The 26653-nt window shown below is 39.2% G+C and overlaps 3 protein-coding genes and 1 non-coding gene across 5 annotated transcripts in view; 3 read left to right on the plus strand and 1 right to left on the minus strand.

Annotated features, from left to right (window-relative positions):
- Positions 1–26653, minus strand: part of LOC119558341 (RNA-binding protein FUS) — a 100436-nt gene that overhangs the window by 8926 nt on the left and 64857 nt on the right. The gene's annotated exons all lie outside the window — the stretch shown is intronic.
- LOC119558345 (fibrinogen-like protein 1) lies at positions 1993–2947 on the plus strand. Its single transcript, XM_037871823.1, has 2 exons — positions 1993–2621; positions 2681–2947. The coding sequence occupies exons 1-2, from the start codon at positions 2008–2010 to the stop codon at positions 2820–2822; spliced, it is 756 nt and encodes a 251-aa protein (XP_037727751.1). The 5' UTR covers positions 1993–2007; the 3' UTR covers positions 2823–2947.
- LOC119558344 (serine protease SP24D) lies at positions 8732–9657 on the plus strand. Its single transcript, XM_037871822.1, has 2 exons — positions 8732–8975; positions 9041–9657. The coding sequence occupies exons 1-2, from the start codon at positions 8743–8745 to the stop codon at positions 9573–9575; spliced, it is 768 nt and encodes a 255-aa protein (XP_037727750.1). The 5' UTR covers positions 8732–8742; the 3' UTR covers positions 9576–9657.
- Positions 26465–26537, plus strand: Trnar-ucg. The gene has a single exon. It is a non-coding gene; the product is annotated as a tRNA-Arg (tRNA).

The raw sequence follows: 26653 nt of genomic DNA on the forward strand, positions 1-26653 counted from the left end.
GCAGCAGGGGAAGGTTATAATATTTTCCGCGTTTCAATATCAAACAATTTCAAGAACTTTTTCATAATTTCCCCTTCTTGGCCGTCGTCCACTCGCAACATTTCCATATTCAAATTTCGCAAATGACTTGGCAACTTTTCCGGGGGACATGAGCGGAAAACGCTGCTCAGTCGGGGAGGAAATGACTTTAACGTTCGTTCGTCTTGATTAATTTCGAATTCCGCTTAAAGATTTTTGTCATTTTTTTTCTAGTATGAAATGGGAATTTTTGGGGAATGAAAGCGCATAAATTTTACGTCTGTCTATGATTTGTGCCTTGCTTCATCTGTAGCCCCCCTTTTGGACGCTCATGCCTGAATTAGCCCAAGGGCAGCGACAAACAAGAATGAAAATACAACTTTCCCTGATATAAAATTTTGTACAAAGAACGCCTTAATAGCTTTAAAAATAAATTTTACTTAATTTGAAACTCCAAAGATATATAAAAAAGTTTGCCCCAAATTTATAATTGGAATGTTAATATTTTATTATGTTTGTAGCTAATAATATTCTACAAATTGTTATTATCTGAAGATTTATAATTTCTTTTTTACTTGAGTATTTTTTTACATTTATATTGAATGGTAATTGTAATCTAAACATCTAGAAATATAAACAACTTTAATCTTATGTTTTCCTTTTAATTTTGGCACCATTATGAATCACTTTGGTTAGGTAAAATTAATTTTTTTAAATTTAAAATATTTTAAATGTATGGGTAATATTTTGTTTAATTTGTACCTAGGGTATTCCCCCAATACAGGCTACACTCATAGTAATTTTACTGTAAAATCGACCTAAAAACAAGGAAAAGCGCCCTAAAATGGGGGTCAATTCATCATCCTTCTTGGGGCAGTTTAAAAATATTATTTTTTTAAGCTAATTTAATTTTTATCAAATAATGTCAGCCATTGAATGAATTGTGGAATGCTGGAAATTCAAATTCATAAATAACAATTTCGTTTCTTGTATACTTTTAGGCAAAAATAATTTTAAAATAAAATGATATGAATACAATATATAGTATAGTATTAGTTTACACTAAATAGTACATTAAGATATTTCACGCTAACATTTCAAAGAAGGCGGCTGAGTAGTTTTTTCTCATATTTTAAAGGTTTATTTAAAAAATACAGTTATATAGAACTCTAAGATAAGATTGCATACATGTATATATCAACACGAAATCCAATCGCCCTCAGAAAATAAGGCAATATATGTATATTTAAAACGCTTTGTTGTTTAAAACCACTGTGAAAATCCCAGAGATTATTTGCACACATTGGAGGAAAAGGGGCAAAGGTTAAAGCATTTTTTACTGCAAAAGCTTCGAAAAATTCCCAAAATTAAAAACATGATAACGTTTGCAGTCATCGGCTGATCGCAGCTTAGAAACTCATGGTATTATCCTATGATTATGAATCATACCAATGGCAGCTTATCGTTCCGAAAAAGCGCCGATCTGCCTATATAAGCCGCACAAATGGCCTGTGCTGAGATTAGTTTAAAGTTGGCGGATCCAGCAAAATGAAATCGTACCTCACGTTTTTTCTGTCGTTTTGGCTTTTAAATGAGCTTTCTGCCACGGGAGTGGTAATAGATATAGATACGGAAAAGCAGTGCTACGGATATTGTTTTTCTGTTCTGACGTCCGTTCTCTACCGCAATGCGCAACTTGAGGAATTAGCAAAAAAGAACGAAGATCTTCAGAATTTGAAAAACCAAGTAGAGTGGAAGAAAGAACTAATAGATGCGCAAACTAGAGAAATCGACTATCAACGTGACGTGATCAAGACATTGACTGGAAATATCCAAAGTCTGCAGGGTGAAATAAAAAACAGAGACTCTCAGATTAGTGGTCAAATTGAACAACTGAAAACCCAAATCAAAGGCATTACGAAGCAGAATAATGACGACCGAGTAAAATCTCTGACCGAAACTTTAGAAGGTTTGGAAAGTAGGCTAGAAATGATGGGTTCCCACATCAATAATCAAGCAGAATTGATAAAAGCTAAAAATGCCGAGGTAGTGCATTTAACATTTAACAACAAATTGTGTACGGAATCCATTAGCAAAATAACCGATGATCTATTGAAGTGCAATCGACAGGACTCCTGCCCCAGCGAAGGTCCTAGTGATATTTACAAAATCAACCTGAGGGGGATAAGTACATTCGAAGCTCCCTGCAGTTCAGATGGTTGGCTAACTATTCAAAAACGTTTTGACGGCTCCGAGAACTTCGATCGACCCTGGAAGGACTATAAGGAAGGATTCGGAAATAAAAGAGGAGAGTTTTTTATCGGGCTTGAGAAACTGCATGTTATGACTCGGGAACGTCCTCACGAACTTTACATTAAACTTGGCAAGGTGAATGGATCCACAGGCTACGCTCATTATGATGACTTTAAGATTGGAAGTGAACTGGAATCGTATGTGTTGTCGATAGGGACATATAATGGTACAGTCGGAGACTCTCTAGATTACCATAGGAACCAAAAGTTTACTACACTTGACAGAGATAATGATGAACATTGCGCTATCAATGAATATGGTGGTTGGTGGTATAAAAATTGTGCTTACAGGTAAAAACATCAATTCACTAGCAATAAATCCATATTAATATAATCACTTAAAATTACAGCAAGCTAAATGGAAAGTTTTATAAGGAGGGTCGTTCCAAGAACAACAGCACTAATGGAATTAATTGGGGTACCTGGCATGACACGGATTGGACTTACTCGCTTACCTTTGTGGAAATGATGATTAGGCCCAAGACGTTGTGAGCTTTATAAATATTGCATTGCGGAAAATATCAAATACCATTTTATTATCTTTTGTAAATTTGTTTGTGTAAGGACCAAATTAATAAAGTTTGGATTCTATTCAATAAAATATTCTAAGAGTAAAATGTTAGAAAGCGTACAGGAAAACTATAGTTTTATATAACGATAGTAGTTCTAAGTTCAAAAAAAATTTAATTACATAAAGCTAAAATCCTTAAATTTGTTTTGTTTCAATAAATTACTGAAAAATAAAATAAAAAATTTTGAGAAAACTGCGGTTTATTAAGTATCTAAGCTGTTATGAAAAAATCTGTGTATGTCTACACTAATAGAAATTTTACTGTAAAATCGCCCTAAAAACAAGAAAAATAGCCCTAAAACGGGGGTCAATGGCGACTGGGTAACAAAATAAGGGAAACATTTTCTAAAAATAGGCACGTATTGGTCTTACATTTAGGGTTATTTTTCTTAGATCTAGGGTTAATTTTCTTAAGTCTAGGGCGATTTTTCTGTTTCCAAAGGTAAATAACCTTAACATATGAAAAAATATTTTAAGCATCAACGGCGGAATTCTTGAAATTATGGTGAAGCGCCTTAAAAACAAGGGCTTGTGCCCTAAAAATTTAAACAAATTTTTATAAAGAATCGTGTTTGGACATGTTTGCTGCTGGTTCTCGGCAAACATTATCTGCGTCATTTTTTTCAGGAATTTTTTTTAGGATTATTTGACTTAGTGTCCTTTTTTCACTATAAAAAAAGGGCAAGGTTATTATTCGGCCGCTTCGGTCGCACAAAATTGTTTAAGAATTCAATTCTAAAAACTTGCACAAAAAAGAAAATAATAAATGTTGACTCTTTGTGGGCTCGAACTCACGCCATTTAGATGAATTTGAAAGTTCAACGCATTAGACCGCTGGGCGATTTTGGATGATTTTTTGTTCTACGAAATAAGGCGATTTGCCCTAAATATGAGAAAATATTAAAAGCATATGCTCGGAAAAATTCGCCCTAAATAATAGAAATTTTAGAAAAATTAACCCTAAAACATATTTTCTATGGTGATTTTTCCTATATTTAGGGCGATTTTTCTTAATGTTAGGGCGATTTCATGTTTAGGGCGATTTTTCTAGTATTTAGAAAAATAATTTTATGAGTGTAGCTGGGGAACCCAATTTCTTTGTTCCAAAGCTTGCGGCTGGGCTGCCATCATTCCGGCTGTCTTGCCTGCAACTCGACTCGACCACTGTCCGTCCGGCTGTCCGTTTGTCCGGTTGTCCGTTTGTCCGGCTGTCCGTTTGTCCGGTTGTCCGTTTTTCTGTCCGTCCGTCCGCTTGTCCGTCCGCCTGTCCCTGTACATTTGTCTGTGCGGGCCACGTCCCGGTCGACGGAAGCCAAAAGTGGAAATGCATGATAAATGACACAAGGTTTGCCTCTCTTTTTTGCACTGTTATTTTTTATTTTTTTTTAAATTTTTTTTTTCTATGGGCGTGGGCGGACCTTGTACAACAACACGAAGAACGAGAGCGGCAACAAAAATTTTTATTTTAAGACACTACACAACACAGCATAACACACAAACACAAAACAACGATTCTAGGACAGCGAGAAAGTGAGCAAAAGGGGGCCTCACAGCACGAAAATTGTGAAACGATGACGTCGTAAATGTTTTGTTGCAACATTTTTCTGTTGTAAGCGAAAGAAACAACAAAAAATAGAAGAGAAAATAAAAAATAAAAACCAAAAAACAAAAAAGGAGCAACAGAGACAGTTAGATACGCGGTGCAGAGCTGGAGAAAAATGAAGTAAAAACAGCAAAGCAAACTGTCCGCGAAACGGAAGCGCAAATAAAACAACTGCAAGGGGTGCCCAGCCAAGCGGCCAGTGGCGTCGGAAAGGGGCTGTCCCAAGGGGGGATGGACTCTGAAAAAATCGAGGACTAAAGCCGCAGCGAGCCCCACTGTGCGCCGCTTTAAGACGTGGTTTTTTAAATAAAATCTTAAGCCATAATAAACAAAAGGTGTTTTTAAAATAAATTGTTTTTGTTTTTCAAATTATGATTATAAAATATCATATTATATTATATATTATATTATAATATATAAGTATATCAAATGTTTTTAGGAAATATATGACAAACAGAAAAGTCTTTGATATATGTTTTAACGCTACAATCGTTATAAAGCAAAACATAAAATTATTAATTCTATATATTTTATAAATTATATAATAAATTATAAATTTAATTTTGCCATTTATTTTTTATCAAAACTAAAAAAATCTTCAATTATGTGGTCCTAAGCTTCTTTAATAAAATTGTATTTTGCATTAACTTTAAAAATAAATAATTTTTAAATGATTTTAGATTTTTTTTAGGAATTATATGACAAACATAAATGTCTTTTATATATATTTTAACCCTACAATCGTTATAGAACAAAACATAAAATGATTAATTCTCTATAGTTTATAAACCATATAATAAATTATATATTTGACTTTGCCATTTATTTGTTATCAAAACTAAAAAAGTCTTCAATTATGTGGTCTCTTTAATTAAATTGTAATTTCCATTAACTTTAAAAAAAAATAATTCTTAATAATTCATTAATTTTAAATTATATTTCAAATATTATTTGAATCAAAATTGAAAACCCCATTAGGTCGTATTAAAATACACAATTATTATTCGCCTGGCATTTTTGTTGCGAACTAGAGACTCCGCCAGTGCGGCCAAGTGAAGCTATAAATCCAGACCCCACCCGTTTGACCCACCGACAACAGGAAGGAGAACAAGCCACACCAACGAGCAGTGCCCGAGGGAAAGCGGAAAAGCGGGGGAAAAGCGGGGGAAAAGCGAGGGGAAAATGGGGAAAAACAGCAGCAGCGCCGCTTCAACGCTTGGGTTCGCAAGGCATAAACCGAAAATTCACACTTGGTTACTTCCTTCATGACTTTGGATATTATTGTGGTTTATGTTAGTGCTGTCACTTGCCCGCCGGCCGGCCACGCCCCCCGCCCCACTGCCGCCCCTTTAACCCTCCACTGCCGCGTGATGTATGACTCCATGAAATGCGATATATTCATGTTAAATTATTTTTTTCTTTTTACTATTCTTCTTTTTTTCAGTAACACAAAAAAGCGAGTAGCAAAAGGACCAAAAGGCGACATCAGAGAGCGAGAGTCGCCGAACAAGTTTAAAACAACAAAAGTGCAAAGTTTGGCGCCAGTTTGAAATTGCAATTGCAATTGAACAAACAATTAAAACTTTTAAATATTGTGACAGCGTTTTCACAGTTAATTGCACAGGCCAACGAGCAGCTGCTGCCTCCAGTTCTCCAGTTTGCCATTCTGGCATTCTGGCATTTTGGCATTTTGGCAAGCCCTCAGCTCATTCATTCATTCCTTCATTCATTACTTCCAATTCATTTCAAAAACTTGTCCCACTCCCCGGGAAAAGTCCACAGTTTGCCCTTTCGCCCTGCCAAAATAGGTGCAAAAAACGGGGGAAAAAGGAAAAAAGAACGGCGTTGCTCTCTTTTTATCTGCAGTTGTTGCAGCGGCCAACTGACAAACTGACAACCATTTGTCATTAGCCATGGGCGTGGGGCCTGGGAGCGTGGCCAGCCATATGCTTTTACACTCAGATAAACACTAGGCCTCGAATCTCTTGTTATTTACTCACTCTTTCAGCCAAACATAAATATATACTGCTTTATTAAAGCTATTCCAATTTGTTGTATCTTTATGGAATTTTTCTAACCGAATTCCAATTAAAAATACTACCTTTGAAGTTTTCTAAATCACTTTATACATTTTATCCAACTTGAATATGCCAATTTATTTACCAAAATTCCAATGAAACAACAACATATTTTTAACCCATTTAAATATATTTCTAAACTTACTTAATTCCACTTTGCCAGTTTGCGAAAAATAAGTAAACTTCTGCTGCGATTGTAAGTCTGCTTTTCAAACGAAACTAAGATATTTCTCTAAGTGTATTATCTGCCAAAAAAAATATCTAGCCACCGAGGGTGACTTTAATTAGCGAGCGTCGCGAGTTTGCTGATTTTTCAAATTTATTTCGGTTCGGCTGGCTTATTAAATTCCGTCAGCTAACTACAAAAAAGTGGCAGGGCGCAAAAAAAAATTGGAAAAATAGGAGGGCGACAAAACGTCGGAAAAAAAAGGTATTCCATTTCGTCCCGTTCCCCGGAAAAATGTCAATTTGTGGCCAGAACAGGCTCCGGGCCAGCAGCGAATCACAAAAAGGCAGGCAACACAAATAACAAAAAAAAAAAGAAGAAAAAAATACCGGAAGAAGGAAAATCTTTGTAAGGCAGTTAATTAAAAACTTCACATAAAGAGCCCTGAGTGGGCGGTGGGGGCAGGCAATAGGCGTGGCATGTGTGTGCTAGGAAAAGCGGCGACAAAAGAAAAGCTGCCAAAGAGTTTCCGACTGCAGGCATAATTAAAAAAGTCTGGAGCCGAAATTGAAACCCGCATTGAGGGCGGTTCAATGGGGCGTATGCGTGATTTGGCCACCCGCCGCTTACGCATTCAATTAGGTTACAAATTACTGGCCCCAAAGAATCGAATGATGTATGGGCAGCATCATGTTGGCCTCGCATTTCCCGGCACTTGCCATTTTTTATTTTATTTTTATATCGCAGCGTGAGAGCAACGGCATGTGGCGCCTTGCTTTGCTGGACAAAAATGCACAGCGAGAAAAGAGCAGCGAAATGGGTCAGAAAATGGGGATCTTTCAAAGCAGATATCCTCGAGAAGGATTGTATTGAACCCTGAACCATTAAACATATTTTTCACTTTATAAAAGTTTTTATCTTTCAATACGGAACAAAAAGGTTCATTAACAACTAAAAGAACCTCTTTAATATTTAGAAAAAGTTTTATAATTCTCAACTGATTCTAGCGTTCGTCGCATGGTAAGTACGTTAGAAAACATTGTGCTTTAAGGTAAAATATGCACTAATATTTATAGGTAATATATATAGGATAACCAAAGGTTCCTAATTTATTAAATATATACATCATGATGAATGATAGTCCTGATAATCCTATGAGTGACTGGTGAGTGTTTTGAATATTCACTTTTCTTGTTTGTCATGAAACGAATTAAAATATAAGCCCGTACTGTTTGGCTTATTTTGCTGTGTATGTCAGGTGCCATTCCAGGCATGATGATGATTGATTTTGTTAATTTAGTTGAGCAGCTGAGCTCGTGGCGGGCCATGAAAAATGCATGACACTCAGCGGTGGGTGGTGTTTGATGGGTGGTGCTTGGTATTCTGTATTCGGTGGTGCAGTGGGTGGTCTTTGGTCACTGCGATTGAGTTAATTGAATGGCTTAAAGGGTGGAGTCTCCATCTTCTCTTCACTAAAATCAGCTGAAAGGCCACACTCACATGAGTAAGTTGGGGGGTCAAATGTTAGCCAGCCATTCGGATACGTATGTAAGGGTCAAGGGTTAATGCATTGTTGGCTCATCTAATCAGTGAATCGCATTCACTTTCAATCCACAGGCGAGGTTAATTGGATATCAATGAACTGTGCAGGCAAAGGGTTCAAATTCGCTTCTGTTCGATGAGTAGAACATAATACAGCTCACAGACAATTCATTACTTCTAGTCATTACTTTATGAGAACTAAATATAACCTTTAATTCAATTTTATGGAGCCTTAGCACTGAGCTCGGTCACTAAGCAATACTAAATGCCCTTGTAATTAGTTTGACTTCATTGGCTTGATAGGTAAAGAGTACTTTTCAGCTCGATAGCAATGCTGACTTTGACATTTCAAGAAACTAATGATGATGAGCTATATACTTTGGATCATATATATATATAGTTAGAAAGACCTTCAGGCAGTACAACTTTTTGGAACGCTAAACCATTCAGACATGTTACCCTACTGGATTTTTTTGCTACTGCTTTGTGGACAGGAGATCCTGGGCGAACATAAAAATGAATCTGCCATAGAACCCCGCATTGTGGGCGGAACCAAGGCGAAGGAGGGTCAATTTCCCCACCAGATTTCCCTGCGTCTTCGAGGAAACCATTATTGCGGTGGTGCTATAATCTCGGCCACCCATGTCATCACCGCGGCCCATTGTGTGAGGGATGGCAATAACGTGTGGGTATCAAGGGGGATCTCTTAGGGTTTTTCGTTCTTAAATAATCCCCTAATGATTTCTTTAGAATTCCGGCGGATCTGTGGTCAATTCAGGCGGGCAGCCTACACATCTCGAGCGGAGGAGTTAGAATTCCTGTGGCTGAGGTTATTGTGCATCCCGGGTACACGGAATACGGGGATTACGATCTGGCCGTGGTGCGTCTGCAGAGTCCCCTGACCTTTGACTCCAATATCGCCGCCATCCCACTGGCCACCGAGGATCCGCCCAACTGTGCCTCTGTGGACATTTCCGGTTGGGGCTACATCGCCGAAAAGGGTCCCTCCTCCGAAAGTTTGTTGTTCGCCAGGGTTACGAGTGTGTCGCGGAAGCTGTGCAAGCTGTTCTACTATCCCTGGTTGCCGGAGACCATGATATGCCTGGTCCACACGAAGGACAAGGGGGCCTGCTACGGCGACTCCGGCGGACCGGCCACCTACAACGGCAAAGTGGTGGGCCTGGCCAGTCTGCTGCTCACCGGCGGCTGCGGAGGAGCGGGTCCAGATGGCTACCAGCGGATATCCAGGCTGAGGGGCTGGATCGCCGAGAAGGCGGGCTTGTAAAGTATAACATCTCTATTTTGTTTAGTCTCATGCATTTTGGCACCCTAACTATCAAATAATAATGAGCATTTTAAAAATATACAACTGACATTCTCAACAAATCGAGTTACAACTTGTGACAACTTGAACAGATTTTGAAACAAAGTGGGGAATATCTCTTTTTTCAGTTCTTCATTAGTAATTCGGTCAAAGAAAGGCGCCTAGCTAAAGAATCTACTGTTTTTAACAGCTGACAACCTAACGATTCTCATTACTTTCTTGGAAATTGATTTTCTTTGCCAATTTTCACATTTTTTATTAGGGGTTACATCAAGTTATGCATTTTTCAAGTTTTCTTGCAAAAATTGGTCAAAAACTCACACAGGTGCAGGCACTTCTTATTCTGACCTCCTATCGCAATTTGTCAACCAAATTACTGATTTTTTCGTCCAAAAATAGGGAGTATTAATTTTTTACGAAAAATACGTTATTTTTAAGCCGATTTCTAGTCGTCATTTAGTCAAATCGAGGCGCATACCAAAAAGAACGCCTGTTATGAGCTGCTAACAACCAAGGCTATCGATCCCCATCACTTTTCGGGGAATTTATTTTTTGACCGATTTTCGCATTTTTTGTAAGGGGTTACATCATGTTTTTTTGCGAAAAATGGCCAAAAATTAAATTTTCCAGATTTAAATGCCAATCGATTGGGAATTTAATTACGAGCTCAACGAGGTATCACATTCGTAATTCTGACCTCCTATCGCAATTTGTCAACCAAAATACTGATTTTTTTGTGCAAAAATAGGGAGTATTAACTTTTGACGAAAAATACGTTTTTTGTTAGCCGTTTTGAAGTCGTAATTTAGTCAAATGGAGGCGCATAACAAAAAAACCGACTGTTATGAGCAGCTTACAACCAAGGCTATCGATCCCTATCACTTTTCGGGCAAATTATTTTTTGACCGATTTTCGCATTTTTTGTAAGGGGTTACATCATGTTTTTTTGCGAAAAATGGCCAAAAATTAAATTTTCCAGATTTATATGCCAATCGGTTGGGATTTTAATTACGAGCTCAACGAGGTATGACAGTCCATATTATCACTATTATTATTGAAAGTTTTGGCCCACAATACGTGGTCCGAAGTGGAAAACTATAGCTTAAGTTTTGGGCCATAAATAAGATTAAAGTCCTTCCTAGTGCAAAAATCTCTGCAATTCCCTACGTTATACATTCCTTCAAGAAAAGACCTTAATGAATATCAATCAAAATCATTTCGAAATTGGTCAATAAATCGAATCAATGGCTGTAGTTCTCTTCAAAACCACTTTGGATGCAATAAATGTAGTTAGACCCACTTGGTTGACTTTTCGCAGACAATCAGTGGCTGATTGCTGGGCCAAAAGAGTTGTCGCACAACATAATGAATCGGTGGGCCGAAAGTTTCCCGATTCGCCGATATATTTCGATGCTGGCCCCACCAATCGCGCTTTATTTTTCGATCAACTTGAGGAAACTTTTGGAGGACTCTTCAGTCGCTCGCGCTCCATCGACTGGCGATGAGTGGGCTTGGGATTCGGTTGGGAAAACTATCAAGTGGGTGGGGCAATGTTGGCCTTGTTGCTCGCTCGCTCGCTTAACCCTCGAGTGCCCCTGGGGAGCTGAAATGTGGTAGGGATATGGGTATGGGTATCCTGGGCGGAAATGAATGTTATTTATTTATGTCGCTGCGGCATGGTTGTTGGCCCTGTTATTTGTTGTACTTATTAGCAGTACATAAGGATAACTATCAGCCGGCGGCGATGGCGGCGGTGGGTGCACTTTTAGCCGACTAAACTTTTGCCTTGTAATAAAGTTTGCCCCATCCTCAGAAGCTTCGCTTGCAGCTTCATCTTCATCTTCAGCCATGTAAATTCCCCTTTAAGCAATAAAATGCACAGTAACTGGACTCGCTTCCCTGGTCTTGTTTTGTAATCATTTCATTTCTTAGTCAAAGCAGCCAGGGCGGAAGTTATTATTTGCTAGGCAACTGCATAACTGTTAGAAGTACAGACACGCAGAAAAAATTGCAAAAAAAAAAAAAAAAAAAAGGATGAACCATGGAAGGCAAAAACTAAAGGCAAAAGGACGAGGACTGAAAACAATTTCTGAGCTGGCGACGCGTTGTAAACGAAGGCAGCAAACAAAGTTTAAATTGCAGTTGGGCGAGAGTTTTAAATTATGTGACCAGCTCTCTGGCAGCGCCATCTTCAGCATTCTTTTCCCGGCTAATTGCTGTCTCTGGAAAATCCCACACCCTTTTCCCCATTTTTCTCCCACTTCAGCACCCGCATTGCGTATACGCCGCGTATATCGATATCAAGTGTGTGTGGCGGGGTAGATATAGAGTGTTTGCCTAGAGAGGCGGCCAAATGCGGTGATTCGCAGAGACGGCGGGCCCTGTGCTAAATGGAAAATCCATAAGCCCTAAAGAGCCCACTGAGCTGGGGCAGATGAGCTGGAAATGGAGCTGCAGTTGTCCTCCGATGGAGCAACTCCTCGAGGCTCTGCACTCGAAATCCGTACACTGGGGGAAAAGTGTGGCCCTGAAAGTTGGGTATATTAAGCTGAACTATAAGCTGAAACTAGGCTGCAACTTTGAAGACAGCTTTGCTGCTCATAAATTTCAATTATAGGGAATATTTAAAGAAAAACCCGAACCTTAAGACGTTTCTACCTATAAATTATACTTTAGTTCTTATATTTTTTTCCATTTTTTGAGAACTGAATTTTTATTTAATATTAATAACTAAGTGTGTTTAAAATACGATTCAGTTTGAAAAAAGCTGACCTGATAGAGGGGGTATTTATAACAACATTCTTTAAAAATCTAACTTATAAATAATACTCTTACTTTTTTTTTTATCTGACGGAAGAAATGCATATAAAAATCAAGATAAGATATGAAAAATATCTAAATTTTTGCCAATAATAGCATGGATTCTATTTAATGGCCTTTAAAGGGGCTACACTACAAATATTTGATAATACTCAAATTATTATGGTTAAAAAAACGAAATATATCTGAGTTTCTAGAGCTAGCTATATATTTAAGCATGGTTTCTGATAAACAGTAAATAAATAAGATTTGAAGTCTTAAGCCCGCACATTTGACTGATGAGCTGCACAAGTGTGGTGACTTTTCAAATGTTTTCTGATCGATTTGCCGACTTTGGTGCGTTATTTCCCTGAGTGCCCGTCCCCGTGCCCGTGCCCCTCCTGCCAGGCTATTCCGGCTCTGCCGGTTATCCTGGTTATCCTGTGGCGGTTTCTGGGGGTGTGTTTATTGAACACTGAACCCGGGGATCTCCGGATCCTTTTACCCGGCCAACAAGTTGCCGCTGTAATCCACTTAAGTCGTTGCCATAGCTGTCGATGTTGCTGCCGTGCCGTTGGTGTTGCTGTTGCCGCTGTTGCTGCTGTTGCTGTTGTGCATTGGCATTCCAGATGCTGGGCCGCTGACTCTTTTGTGCTCCGGAAGAGGGGCGAAGGGGGCGTGGCATTGCGATTTGCATAATGCCGGGCCAAGTGCACAAAAGCCGAGGAATACGAGCACTCGAAGGCCGGAGAAAGGCCAAAGGAGCAAGGATAAAGGACCAAGGATCCCGGGACAATGGGCAATGGCCTACAGCTAACCCCTGGCCCGCCCCTCCATGTTTATATTTTACAGCATTTTATTTACTAATAAAGTCCTTATGAAGTCAATGCCAAGGAGCCCTCTACAAATCCCGGCCATAAATCATGCACTCTCTACATTTTCCACTCCGATCATCAACTCATTTCGGTGCGTAATTGAAATCCTTTGACAGTCTCAAGCTGATTTAATTTATAGCCGCAATTTCCAATTTAATTGAAACTGAAAATTGAAATCGGAAATATTTATAACCATCCCCCTGGACAACCCCTTTCGAATATTTCGCCTCGAATCGCGCTGAAAATTTAATCAAGCGCCAAAATGCGAGCCAAAACTAAACAAAGTGCCAGTCAAAGGGAGCACACACACACAGGGGCATATATGTTTATAAATTATATAGGTACTTGCACATATATGTAGTTACTACACACACACAGATGCATGAATGGCTGGCACGAGTGTGCGTGCGTATTAGCCGGGGTAGCAGCAAAATTAATTAAGTTGAGAAAATGTCAACGCTGCTGCTTTTTGGCTTGACAACGCTGCTTACCAACCCGCCCCCATCCCCCTTGAACATATCCCACCGCCACCCCTGTACCTTTTGTACCTTTCATACCTTTGTAAACCTACCCTGAACAATGGAGCATATATCCCCGCCGATCTTTTCAGTATGACAACTTAACTAGTCGTTTTTAATTTATTTTCATAGAATTTCAGGGGGATGTAAGATAGCTATGACGGCTAATATTTTTAATTTGTGCTAAATGCTTGCTAAAATTTATAGTATTTTTACCCTAAATCAATAACATTATTATATTATACTTGGGTTTAGTCTAAAATTCGAAATCAAGTGTTCTCGGGGCTAAGCAACCAAAGAACCCCTAAATAAAAATTGGTATATTAATGGGTTTTCTGTATTTTTTCCATTTATCATAAGTAATTTTTTAATCAAATTCATAAATATTCAAATTTTTAGCAAAGCTGTTGGAAAACAAACATATAGCAATATAGTTTCCAATAATAATACATAGTTTAAGTGATAAATCATTATTCATTCAACATTTTTTTAATAAAGGTTAATAATTTTTGATTTATCTGGGCCAAGAACCATTAAAAATTAATGAAAAAATATAAAGTTATAAACAGTTTTGAACATGTTATATTTTTTACCATTTCAGATATATTTACAAATCAGATATGATAATGTTACAGTTTTCCCCATTTTAAATATATTTATAAATTGGTTTTGAAATTGTTACAGCTCTTCCATTTAATACATATTTTATTTAAGACACATTTATAAATCAGATGTGATAATGTTCCAGTTCTTACCATTTGAACAAGTTTAGTATGATATGGTTATAGTTTTTCCCATTAATCTAGTTTAAGGTCCCAAAAATGCTGCATATAGATGGAAAATTATCATAAATAAATTCCATATTTGCTGATTTTTGTCAGGACCTCCTTTGAAGGGTATTCCCAGTTCCCTTTCCTTAAAATCCCCCCCCCTCCCCGCAGCAAATTGACTTTTCGTTCTGCTTGTTCCCATTTTCCGTTTCGTCGCAGCCATTTTGTGCAGCTGCCTGCATTTTGGCCACGTGTGTGTGAGCCCGCTGCTTCTTCTTCCACATCCTTTTATCCTTTCTCCTTTTTAATATTTTTGCTTTTGTTAAGTTTTCCACACACACACACACACAGACTCGTCTGAGCACACATATTCCCACACCTGGTGATTTAATAACGCGTCGTTGCAAAAATTTGCGGTTTGAATAGCTGCTAACTTTATTTTATGATAAGTTTATAATGCCCATGCCCCAACTACACATATATATATATATATATAGTTGGGAATGGGAATGGGAATGGGAATTGCAGCTGTGGGTCGCACAAAGCGAAAAAATCAAATCATAAAGGCAAAGCCCCTGTGGCAGCAGACTGGCTCGTAAAATTTGTTAAAATTGCACTAAAATGCAGCTCCCGCAGCGGCAAAGGAAATCACATTAGAAATTTGTTTGCCCGCGCATCGCCCACATGGCGTATGAGTGACGCCGCCAGAAGGAGCACCATCCTTGTGTCTGAACTTTCTAATTTTCCCTCACTTTTTTTTTTCTTTTTTTGCTTTTTAGGCAAATTTCTTCTCGATTTTTGGGGAGTGGGGGGGGAAAGTAGCTTTCGACTACACAAACAGCAAGTGAAAATTTTCAATTTCCCATGCAAAACTCCCGCTCAGCTTCATAGTCACGCACGCAGAAAGAAGAAGACGTGGCCAAGAAATGGAAGGGGGGGGGGCAGGGAGGGGGCGTGGCATTCGGGGGGGTTCGCTCCTTTTGGGGAAATGATGATGTCGCCCACGGACCTGCCCCCTGAACTGATTCTGTTTGCCCGATAGGCGACAAAAAGTCAAATTGTGGCAGCCAATTAACAGCAGCCAAGGGTTAAGGGGGTTGAGGGGTTAAGGGGGGAGGGAAGGGTACAGATTCACAAGGGTTAAGGGGGGACGGGTAGACGGGGGTGGCCAAGAAAAGAACGCCACCAACAAGTCAAACAGAAACGGGCAAAGTGTGCAAAGGATGCACGACCCAGGTTCAGGACGCAAGGGTTAAAGCCCAAGGAAACCGTGACATAGGACACAGAAAAGTCTTAACAAAAATAAATTAGGCCAGCTAATTAATTATACAAAATATATTTAAGTAAGGAAACGTTAGAAAACAAAGAGTGTACCTATAATCCTAATTGAATGTGCCCTGCTACTTTTTAAGCTATACGTTTCACATTAATTTAAGCAATTTGCTTTTGAGTTTTAAATACTAGTTTTTGATATATTTTGATTGTCCAATTAAAAATATTCAGTACCCACAAAAAAAAAATTAAATATATATTTTATATAAGAGTATATGTTTTAAAAAATAATGATTTTAGTAAACTTACATTTCAAAAGTAGGTAACTTGAAATTATGGTATATCTTTATACGGTTTTTAGAATTTCCTTACCTGAAAATATTAAAAAAATACAAATTATTAAATTTGGTTTTATAGAGAAAAGTTAAACAAATTTATAAAGTATTCCTGGTTTGGGGACTGTCAAATAGAAAATGAAATTTCAATAAGATTCTAAGTCAATTCCTTAATCCTACATCTGGGGAAAGTCACTTTATAGGACTATTTTTAAAAGTAATGGGAGGTGTTCCAAACTATACAATTTTATACTTTTTCTAGGTCTATAACCAACGTTTTGGCTTTTGGATATTATTTCCTACTTTAAACTTTAAATTCAACATGTGGATGATAAAAGATTCTTGATGCTTTTTTCCTAGCCATATTGTGCAGGGCAATTGGTCGAATATTTCTTCGCAATATATCACAATGCATGAAAGAATCTTTGATATTATTTCCAACTATTTTTCCTTTGTGACTGGCCTTCTCAAGTGACTTTCCCTGTTTCCGCTGGACCTGGACCCACTGCTCCCAAGACGTTCGAGTGTGTTCCTTCGCAGGGGGGGGGGGGGATTGCCAGTGATATGGACGTGCCTCGGTCCAAGTCTTTCGTCATGCCGAGATGAGCTCGTTTATAAAGTTGACAAAAGGCGTTCCCCAGTTCCGATAATCATCTGACAGTTTTTGCGCTATCAGCGACAAGGCACACACACACACACAGTGTGTGAGAGGGAGACGGCATGGCACTGAGTGGGCAAACAGAAAGAGACGGGGCTAGGGGGCGAGAAAGAGACAGGTCCATGTGAGCGCTGCCTTCCTGTTCAACACTTTTGCTTTTGTCAGCATTGCGGACAAGATACAAAATTTCCCATTGCCAAAGATGACTAAGGGAAAATCCCTTAGAAATTAAAATAAAAAGGGGAGAGGATATGAAAATGGGAAAGCGGAAAGGCGGAAAAGCGGATGGGAAATGGAAAACGGCGGAGATGTAGTTTCTAGCCCTAGGGGACGGTGACCCGCTAATGAGCCGCCAAAGCATAAAAAATGCGACAAGGGTCGTACAAACCCGCGCCACGCCCCCTTTTTTTCCTGGGAAAATGGGCGCAAGGCCAGGCCAACAACAAAAGCCAAGAAGAAGCAGCAGCAGCAGCGGCAGCAAAAAACTATTCCTGCAGCTCATTAAAAACCCAAAGGGTTAAAAAAAGTTAAGGGTGGCAAAGGGGGGGTTACCACAATGCAATATGCAAAACAAGGCACAAACAACAACAATAATAATAACCGGCGCAGCTCGAGAAATTGAAACTAGGCTGCCGCAGAGAGAGACAGCAATAGCGGTGTGCGAGCGAGACGGCACCATGCCACTGGAGAAAGTGAACAAAGTTAAACAATTGAAATTGAAATTAGTTGGCGAGCGTAAAAATTAGTTGGGCGCCAATTAAACGAGGGTCTCTTAAATTGCAAACTGGGAAATGGGAAAATTCCACCGAGACCATTAATAAGGTGACAGAATGCAATTACAAATGGGCTCTATATTCCTTAATTATAAGCAGGAATTTATTAAACATGCCCGTGTAGAAATGGGTTAATATTAAAATAACCCAAAAAGATTGCTTTACCACCTAAGACAAACGGAAAAATAATTCTTTCTGCCAATTTGTTAATGTTTCAAATGCAAAGATGGTCTAAGGACAAGCATTTACAAATAATTACTTTAATATATGAGTTCAATTAATTAAAAATTCATTACGAGAGTGTTGTTCAGAAGATTTGAATATGCAAAAAATATATTTATATTTAAAATGAAGGTGTAAAACCCTTTTTCTGTCCAGCTTTTCTTCGCTCTTAAATGCTTTTCTTGGCTGACTCGAAATTCTATGCATATATGCTCCATTTGCACATATTTCTTAATGGGTCAGCGCCCCGCGGAGACAACCCTACCCCTCTCGCCCCCTCTTATCCCCTCTCACCCCCTTCACCCCCCATATATAATGTCCTGCCAGTGACAGTTGTCAAGGGGGCTGCCTGATTAAGAACTTAGTTAAATGGAAATCCGCAAAAAAAAGGAGCAACAACAAATAAAAGCGGAGCAAAGAGCAAAGAATTTAATTTGCACAAAATGGCACACACACAGAGACAAAACAAATATGTATATGTATATAAACATAATATGTGTGTATATACGGATAAATAGAAAGGATGGGACGGGGAAAGTGTCCCTAAAAAGAGCAGCGAAATTCGCCTTTTGAGCTTGGCATCATATATCTTTCAGTCAACAGCAGGCAGTCCACAGTTGGTTTGTCACACAAAAGGACAGCTCTTGCCCGCCCCAAAAAAGCTCGGGGGAACCCCCTTCATATCGCTGCGATTCCGAATCCTTCGTCGTCCTGCGACAGCGTTGCAATTAAATGAAGGCAACGCACAAAAGTATGCAATGCAAATGGCGCCCACTGCGAGGCGGGCTAAAAATTAAACAGGGAAAGGAGTTCAATTTGAAGAGGGAACACTGAATACGCCGGCGGCAGGATGTTCCCGATTTATACGCGTGTCTCGAAACTCTTTTTCAAGGTACTGGGTAGAACGGGAAAAATATTATTCACTCCACTAGGCATGGCAAATTAATTTATAATATTTAAGAATTGATTAGAAGTCTTATGTTTATGTTCTGATTTGTAAGGGAATTCTTTGTTAGTATTTATCACAACAACATATTGAATGTTCAAGACAATTTTGAAATCCTTAATTTCCGGAAGATGTTTATTGCTCACCTCTTTCACAGCAAGTCAAATGGAATGAATATAACATATTATCAAGGTTTTCACATGGCAACAAAATGTATTAAAATTTGTGAATAACAAACAAACATTTTGGGAGTTTTACAGATTTGATTAAGAAATTTAAGTTTATCTTATGCCTTGAGATGCATTTTTATTTCATATTTATCACAACAAAAAATTTAATGACAAAGAAAATTTAAAATTAGGCCTTTAGAAAGCAGTTTATTGCTCACCTTCGGGTATTCCAAATAAACTTTTTAAACAGTTAGTGTTTTTTTCCACCGCAAGTCAAAGGGAATAAATATAAAATATGTTTTTATGGCTCACTCTCAAGGCCATAAAAATATTTTCGAAATCTATAAAGATTTTAGGAACGGCCCCGCTAGAGGGAGACGGATGGAGAAGGACTTAGGATCCCAAGGACCCCGAAGAGTGAGCGAGAGGGGGCGAGGGGGAGTGAGTGCCAGTTAGAGTGAGTGGGATGCACACGTGCAGACATAAAAGCGGCCATACCTGAGCTACGTGCACTCAACACCTGCCCAAAGCCTCTTCAATCCGGCAGCTTCACCCCTCTGAAGACCCTCTGCCGGCGCCCCTGCTCCGTCACCCCCTCCCCCCCCCCCCCTCCTGAATTGGCGAGTGTGTGGCAATTGCAATTGAAAGTGATAATTTCATTGCATCATGCACAAAGGGGAGGAGCACGGGGACCGGAAGCAGAGAGGCAGGACGAAGGACGAAGGATCCACCCGCATTCGTATTCGCACTCGCATCCCTTTTCCCTCCCCGATTTACCCCCACTCCACTGTTATCAGGGCACGTCCATGGCCAGTTACACACACACTAGGACTTGCAGAGACACTTACACATACTACTAGTTGCCTACACTGGCAGAAATAATTAAAAAACATTAAGAATCGCAAAAAAAAGCCAATCTTAATGTTTGATGAAATGTAATATTTTTAAGATTTAACTTTAATCCTCTCTTAGAAAAAAAATGTAAAAACAAAAAAACATCTGATCTAGAACTGTTGATCTACCATTAATTAAAAACCTATAATAAATCCTATAGTTCTTGAATAACATTTGATCAACTTTATATGAAAACCCTTAGGACCGAATGGTTCCAAAATGATTTCAAATGATAAATGGAAAGTGAAAATTTAAGCCCCTGGTTTTTGGGAGTTTTCGATTTCTCTCAGTGCACTTAGCGGGCATGACAGTTGGGCACAAATCAGGTTAAACACACGACAAGGAGTGGGCGGTGGGCGGTTTGGGGCGTGGGAGGCGTGGTTTGAAGGGAAATGCAAACCAAAGCCAAACCAATTGGGTCATAATTGCTTTACGGGCGCCAAACGCAAATGAGTCGTAAGCAGAAGGATGCAGGACGAAGGAGCTCGGCATCTGGATCAGGACAAGATTGGGGGCGGTTTTGGTATTCGAATGGAGAGTTAGTGGTTGGGCGACTTTGTCACGCTCCATGTGGAACGATTTTCGAAGGGGACCAAGGGGAAGGGGACCTGCAGATCCTGCAGGACCTGTCGATTTGTATTCAGTACCCAGGATGATGGAGGCCACACAAATATAATTATCAATTGCCATGAGCACTGAGCCATTATCCAAGTGCGGTGTCTCAAGTGGGCGCAACGAGTTCGATTGGAAAAATGTACTCTATAAGCATTCTCAAAAAACTGGTATTATAGAAATAAGCTTGAAAAATATAAATCTAAATTTTGTTGTTTTCTATTTTGGACATTTTTGCATTGATTCTTAGTTTCAAGTGGATAGATAAGATTAAATATATAGATTAGAATTTCTTAAATAGCTGACACACTTTTGTTAATTTAATGTAATTTATTATTATATAAAGAAAGTATTTACCGGCACTTGCTTAAATTTTTTTAAGGTTTCAATGAAATTTTAAAGTCATTATAAGCTGCTGCATAACCCTATAAGTTCACCCCCATTTTGCAAAGCCATTCTCGATACGTTAACCGCACTCATCATTAGTCCATCTGAGTTATTCATTGAAATCATTCATTCAGCGAGTGCAAATATTTGCCAGCTTTTCCGGCCGGGGGAAAGGGCAGGAAATGGAAAAATGAAAAAAAAAGAGGGAAAACAAGGAAAAACGGAAACAAATCAAAAGGGAAACAAGTAAAAATGATTGCGGCTCCTGTGGCGTCGTCATCGTTAATTTGTTATTTGATGTGCGCTCTAAGCACACATAACCGGAGTCCCAGCGCTTAAGTCCGCCCCCAACTAAGCCCCCCTTGAAAGCCCCCCCTCCCTGCCGCAGCCACTGGGGCACACTCAGTCATTCGCTGGAGCCAGTGACGAAGGATGTAGGATGTAGGATGTAGGACGAAGGACGAGGGACGAGGGACGCAGGACGACGACAAACGTCAACGACGCACTTAATGAGCCCCGTGCGGCCAACATGTTAATCCATCCCGGACTGAACGAACCACACTGTCAGAAATTAGGGGGTACTCTCAAAAACTTCTTATAAAAAAATTATTAAGCTTTGACATGCTCTAGAGTTTTTTAAAAAATGTGAACTGCTTCCAATGCGTGTTGTCACTGCTTTTAATATTTATCAACGTTAATTGATTTAGAAAGTATATATCTTTTTAAATACTAGCTACATCAATTTATATAAAAAAAATACTCGAGATAATTATAAAACCACAACAATTTTGAAAATAACTATTTTATAATTGTCATAATTCGAATAACTTACATGGTATGGTAAAGTTTGTTAGTAAAGCAAATGTTAAGGAGGTACATTTAAGATCTCTAAGCTTATAAAGTATATCTAAAACCAATTTGGATCATTTGTGGAAAAGCCAATATTAAAGAAAATCTTCGCTTATTAAGTTATAAAAAAATCAATAATTAAAATCAATAGTTAAGACCCTTTGAATTCTACACATAGATCAACTCAGAAACATCATAGATATTTGTGCTCTTGATTTTATCAGAATATTTTCGCCGAGTGCACCGACTCCGGACTATGGACTCCGGACCAACGGACCCGGCATCAGGCGTCGTCATTCAACACGATTGCCCCCGTCACCCAAACCACCCAACCACCCAATCCACCCACTCGCCCACCGGAAAACCCCCATCGCATTTGTTTCGTGAGCGCATACGAATGCATTTTTGTGTTTTAATTGCCCCCCGGCTGTGGGAAATCCCAGGGCGAATTTAGCAGCAGTTTTTTTTTATACATTTTTCACGCTCATTTATCGGAGTATGAGGGTGTGCAGCTGGTGGTGCAGTGGTGCAGTGGTGTTTGGTGTTTGGTGGGTCAGAAGTGGAGTCGCATAAATCAAGAAGCTGACGAGGCGTCAATGGCAGGCGGCGACGGTCGGTCCAGTCGCCACTTCATAGCTTTTCTTTCGTTTTCTTCGACCCGCCCTGAACCAACCCACCCTAAACCACCCTAAACCACCCACTCACCCACCACCCATCCCTGTTTACACTTGCAATAACTTAACGATGGGGAAAATTCGCCAAAGAAACTCAAAAATTAATAAGGGGAAAAATTCCGTTTGCGAGAACTTGGCCTTAATTGAGCATTTTTCTGTTACATTAATAAATCCCTGCGAATATGAGGAGGCATAAAAAAATGTTAGCCATAAAAGCACTGCCTTAATTTGGACACTATTATTTCGAGCATGAAACTTAAGGCGGGCAAACCTCCAGGATAACTGTTATTTTTGAGAATTCCACCAGTGGTAAAAAAAAAGTACCAGAGCAAGCTAAATTTTACTTTTCAGATTTTTACTAAAATGGTAGTAATACACGCAATTAAAAAGGTTAAGGAAAAATTCAATGATCTTTTTTTAGGGTTTTTTAACCCTAACAATCTTAATGGAAAACATGTTTTTAATTAATTAATTAAAATAATAGAATAATTAATAAAATTATAATAATAACTAATAATAAAAGACAACAGTTGAGATGCTCAACACTTTAGGTAAAACTATAAAGCGCTACAAAAAATTAGAGACAACTTTTAATATAAATTAATATGGTCAAACGAAACTTAGAAACATAAAGGCTTTGAGTTGTTTTTGTAACTAAAATAACAACAATTAAGGGGCATTACACTTAATAGTTTTAGTGAACTATTTATAATAAATGAATAATGTCAAACGATGGAGTATGTGTAATAAACTTTAGAAACATGAAAGGTTTTTAGGATAATTGAGTTGTTTTTTGTTGAGGGGTGGTCAGAAAAAGTTAAGTGAGTGGGGGATTCGAAGCCAAAAAATAAAGAAACAAGAGAGGAAACTATTCCAGCGATAACGGCAGTAACAGTGGGCTCAAACTGGCCACTGGCCAGTGGCTTGGGCCATGGGCCATGGGCAATGGGCCGTCAGACATCGGGCATCAGACATCAGACATCCGACATCGGGACCAATGGGGGACTGGGAAATGGGAAATGGGAAATGGCAAATGGAATATGGGAAGGTGGGGATAGTACCATAGACCGAGGACCGGGGAACGGAGAGCAGAGGCTAGAAACTAGAGACTGGAGACCAGAGACCAGAGACCAGGGACCAGGGACCAGGGGCCATGTCCACGTTGTCGTTGTCGTTGTCGTGGTCGTTGTCGTCATGGCCCTGTTAGATCGCTCTTTGGGGTAAAATAAATTACCATAATTTAAGCGTAATTCAGTGCCAGTGGCAGCAAAAACTGTGGACCGTTCGGCGGGGCGGTTCCTTTTTAGCCGAAACGGGATCTGGAGTTATGGGTGGGCGGCCGACTTTGTCGTTATGTCGTCTTCTTGGCTAAGTGGACATGAAACATGCACGACCGGCCATGATTTGTTGGTGGCCATAAGTGCGAGTGTGTGTGGCTTTCCGCCATATATATGTTTTTTTTTTTAAGATTTTTAGCCCTCCAGAAAGGGCATATGCAATTGGTCAATTGATTTATGCAGCATATATGTCTGTGTGATCCTAGAAATGCTTCGGCATTTATGCTTTCTGCTTGGGTCTTTAGAAAACTTGGTATAGTTTTTTTTTAATCTTAAATCAAACATTCTTTGGTTTTGTTCCCACAAATTGATTATTGCTAATAAATTGAAATAAATTCCAGTAAAATTTTTTTTTTTTTAATATAAAAATGTATTACTTTAATGATAAAAAATCATTTTAAAATAGTATGCCTCTATCAAACATCTCAAAATAACAGCGTTCTATAATGCTTTATAAATTCTTTCTTTTTCTATTAATTTAATTTTCCTTGCCCTCAAATAACTTAATTATTTATTACAAGTAATAGAAGACAAGTGAAATAATGTTGTGTGGCAAGGAAATTAATTCACGGCCATGGAGATGGTTATCATAAGAGCACTGGCCATATATTAGGGCATTTTCTGGTCGTTTGTGTAAAAATCCCCATGGGATTTCGGCCAGGACAAATGTCCGAGCGTGTTTCAGTTAAGCTTTTTGATAAACTGCCCCCTGCCCCTGCAGTCTTTTGAGGTTCTCAAGCGTTTACGGCTGCCATTTTTTTTTTTGCTGCTGTTTCTTCTTTTTCGGGAAACATAGGACCAGCAGACCAAAACCAGCCAGACATCAGAGGCGGTGGCAGGGGGGGGGGGGGGGGGTTTGCCAGGACGAGTACAAGGCTAATAAAGTTCAATAGCCAAGGCGACGCCTGCTAAATGTGCGCACAGCTCATTTGATGCACATTATCGTGGGGGGTTCAGTTCGGTTTCGGTTTGCTTTTTTCATCCCAACGACTTTTCATTTTGAATGTTTGCCAAAAGGGGAAAAGCAGGAGGGGGGGGGGGGCAATGAAAACATTTACAGGGCAGAGAATTCCCACTGACCTGTCCCCTCTTTATGGCCCAAAGAAAATATGCTCATGTTGTTTTCGAGCGTCGTCGATGGCGCCTCCTGCAAATTGGTAGCCATGAATCGGGCCGAATGAATTGAAGGGAATTGCAAGGACTCGAAGGATATTCAAGGGTACACGAGGGCAGTGAATGGAGGGAAATGGCATGGAATCGACTACGAATCGAAACGAATCCAATTGAATTGAAATGAAATGTAGCCAAATGAAAGAAAAACGAATGAATAAAGTAGTAGCGAGTAGGGGAAAGATGCCTCCGGCTCTGGCCAATCAATCCGATGATGAGGCCGCTGATTATGACGGCGATGGTGAGCCGATGAGCACGACTGTTCTCCGTGTATTGTGCCGGGAATCGGGCTCCATTGTGATACAGCAGCCCCATAATTGGGCAGTCGTTAAAAATAAATATATATGGCTGAACAGAAGGGTTAAGGAGTTCAAAGGCTTAAAATCAGAAAAAAAGAAGGAGACGCGAAATAACTGAATTCCTGTGACTTCTCTGGGATACAAGAGTTTCTTTCAAAAGTATTGCAGATTTATATTGAAAAACAAATATTATATTTGGAGGTTCCTTATCACTGTAAGTAAATTTCTTTATATAGAATAATTGGAAAACACCAAAACATCACACTGAAATGTTACTTTTAGATCTAGAACCTAATATACCCTTTAACTGTACGAGTAACAAGTATTTTTATTGCCCTAAAAAATAGATAAATAAAACGTTATATATATTTCTTTTAATTTTCGTTTTATTCAATTTAAAAAATGTTCTGCTAGAATATTGTAGTGGCTAAGTCAACAAATGAAAGATAACTTAGCACTTATACGATTTTTATAAATCTAAAACTCCTGAGGCTTTTGCCTAAAAACTAAATATTTATTATGAATACCTTGATAATGGTGTACATTATATGGCAAGCTGAAATATTTTTAAAAAAAGAAAGAAATAATTGATGGGACTGAACCCCCGACCTTTGAAATATCAGCTAGCTCTAATGACCCCTAAAGAGAGAGCGCCCTGTTCTTAAAATAGAACGTGGATCGTGGCGCAAGTGGGGAATTTTTAAAGATTTGCGATTTGCAGTAATGACGGGGCGTGAAAGCTCTGCTAAAGCCCCCCTTTGAAAGAGGGAGATGGAGCGAGGGAAGCCGGAAATATTCCTTTTCAGCTCGCGGCAGAGACAAAAGCAACAAAAACACAGAAAAAACACAAGAGTTTCCAAGTCATTTTGCACATTTCCTTGACATTTCATTTTTTTTTCATACTCGTTTTTCCGCCGTCTAGTTATTCTTTCCTTTTTTTCCATCTTTTTAGTTTCAGCACTCATTTCTTGCGTATGGAACGTGTTCTATTGTCGGTATTTGTGCTCATGAGCCAGGAAGAGGAAGAGGAAGCAGCTGCACCTTATTGTCCGTCCGTCAGTTCGTCACTCCGGCATTTCCCCAATTCCCCATTCCGGCATTCCGTCAGTTGTTCATTAGAGCGTTTCTTAATTAGCGCCTCGCTTTGTTTTCGCACACACCATTCTCCCTCTCTTTCTGATTCGCATTCTACAAGGCCCCCTCTCTTTCTAATTCCGTAGTTCCCGTCTCCCTCTCGCACTCGCACCCCCCGTTTGCGTTATTCGCATCTTAATCCGCTGGAAAACCAGCGACCGTGTGGCCTAATGGATAAGGCGTCGGACTTCGGATCCGAAGATTGCAGGTTCGAGTCCTGTCACGGTCGAAAAGAATTTTTTATCTTTTTTTTAGGTCTGCAAAATTTTATATAATTAACCCACTATGTTTTTTTAAGTTAACGAAAATATTAAAATATTTACATTATCAAATATCAAAAGGGAA

The sequence above is a fragment of the Drosophila subpulchrella genome, chromosome X, assembly GCF_014743375.2.
Source record: "Drosophila subpulchrella strain 33 F10 #4 breed RU33 chromosome X, RU_Dsub_v1.1 Primary Assembly, whole genome shotgun sequence".
NCBI classification, from domain to species: Eukaryota; Metazoa; Arthropoda; class Insecta; order Diptera; family Drosophilidae; genus Drosophila; species Drosophila subpulchrella.

Bases quoted from the DNA above. Each gene is read 5' to 3' on its own strand.
- LOC119558345 (XM_037871823.1), top strand. From the start codon at position 2,008: ATGATGGGTTCCCACATCAATAATCAAGCAGAATTGATAAAAGCTAAA. The intron at 2,622-2,680 runs GTAAAAACATCA...TTAAAATTACAG, and splicing joins TATAAAAATTGTGCTTACAG to CAAGCTAAATGGAAAGTTTT.
- LOC119558344 (XM_037871822.1), top strand. From the start codon at position 8,743: ATGTTACCCTACTGGATTTTTTTGCTACTGCTTTGTGGACAGGAGATC. The intron at 8,976-9,040 runs GTGGGTATCAAG...TGATTTCTTTAG, and splicing joins GTGAGGGATGGCAATAACGT to AATTCCGGCGGATCTGTGGT.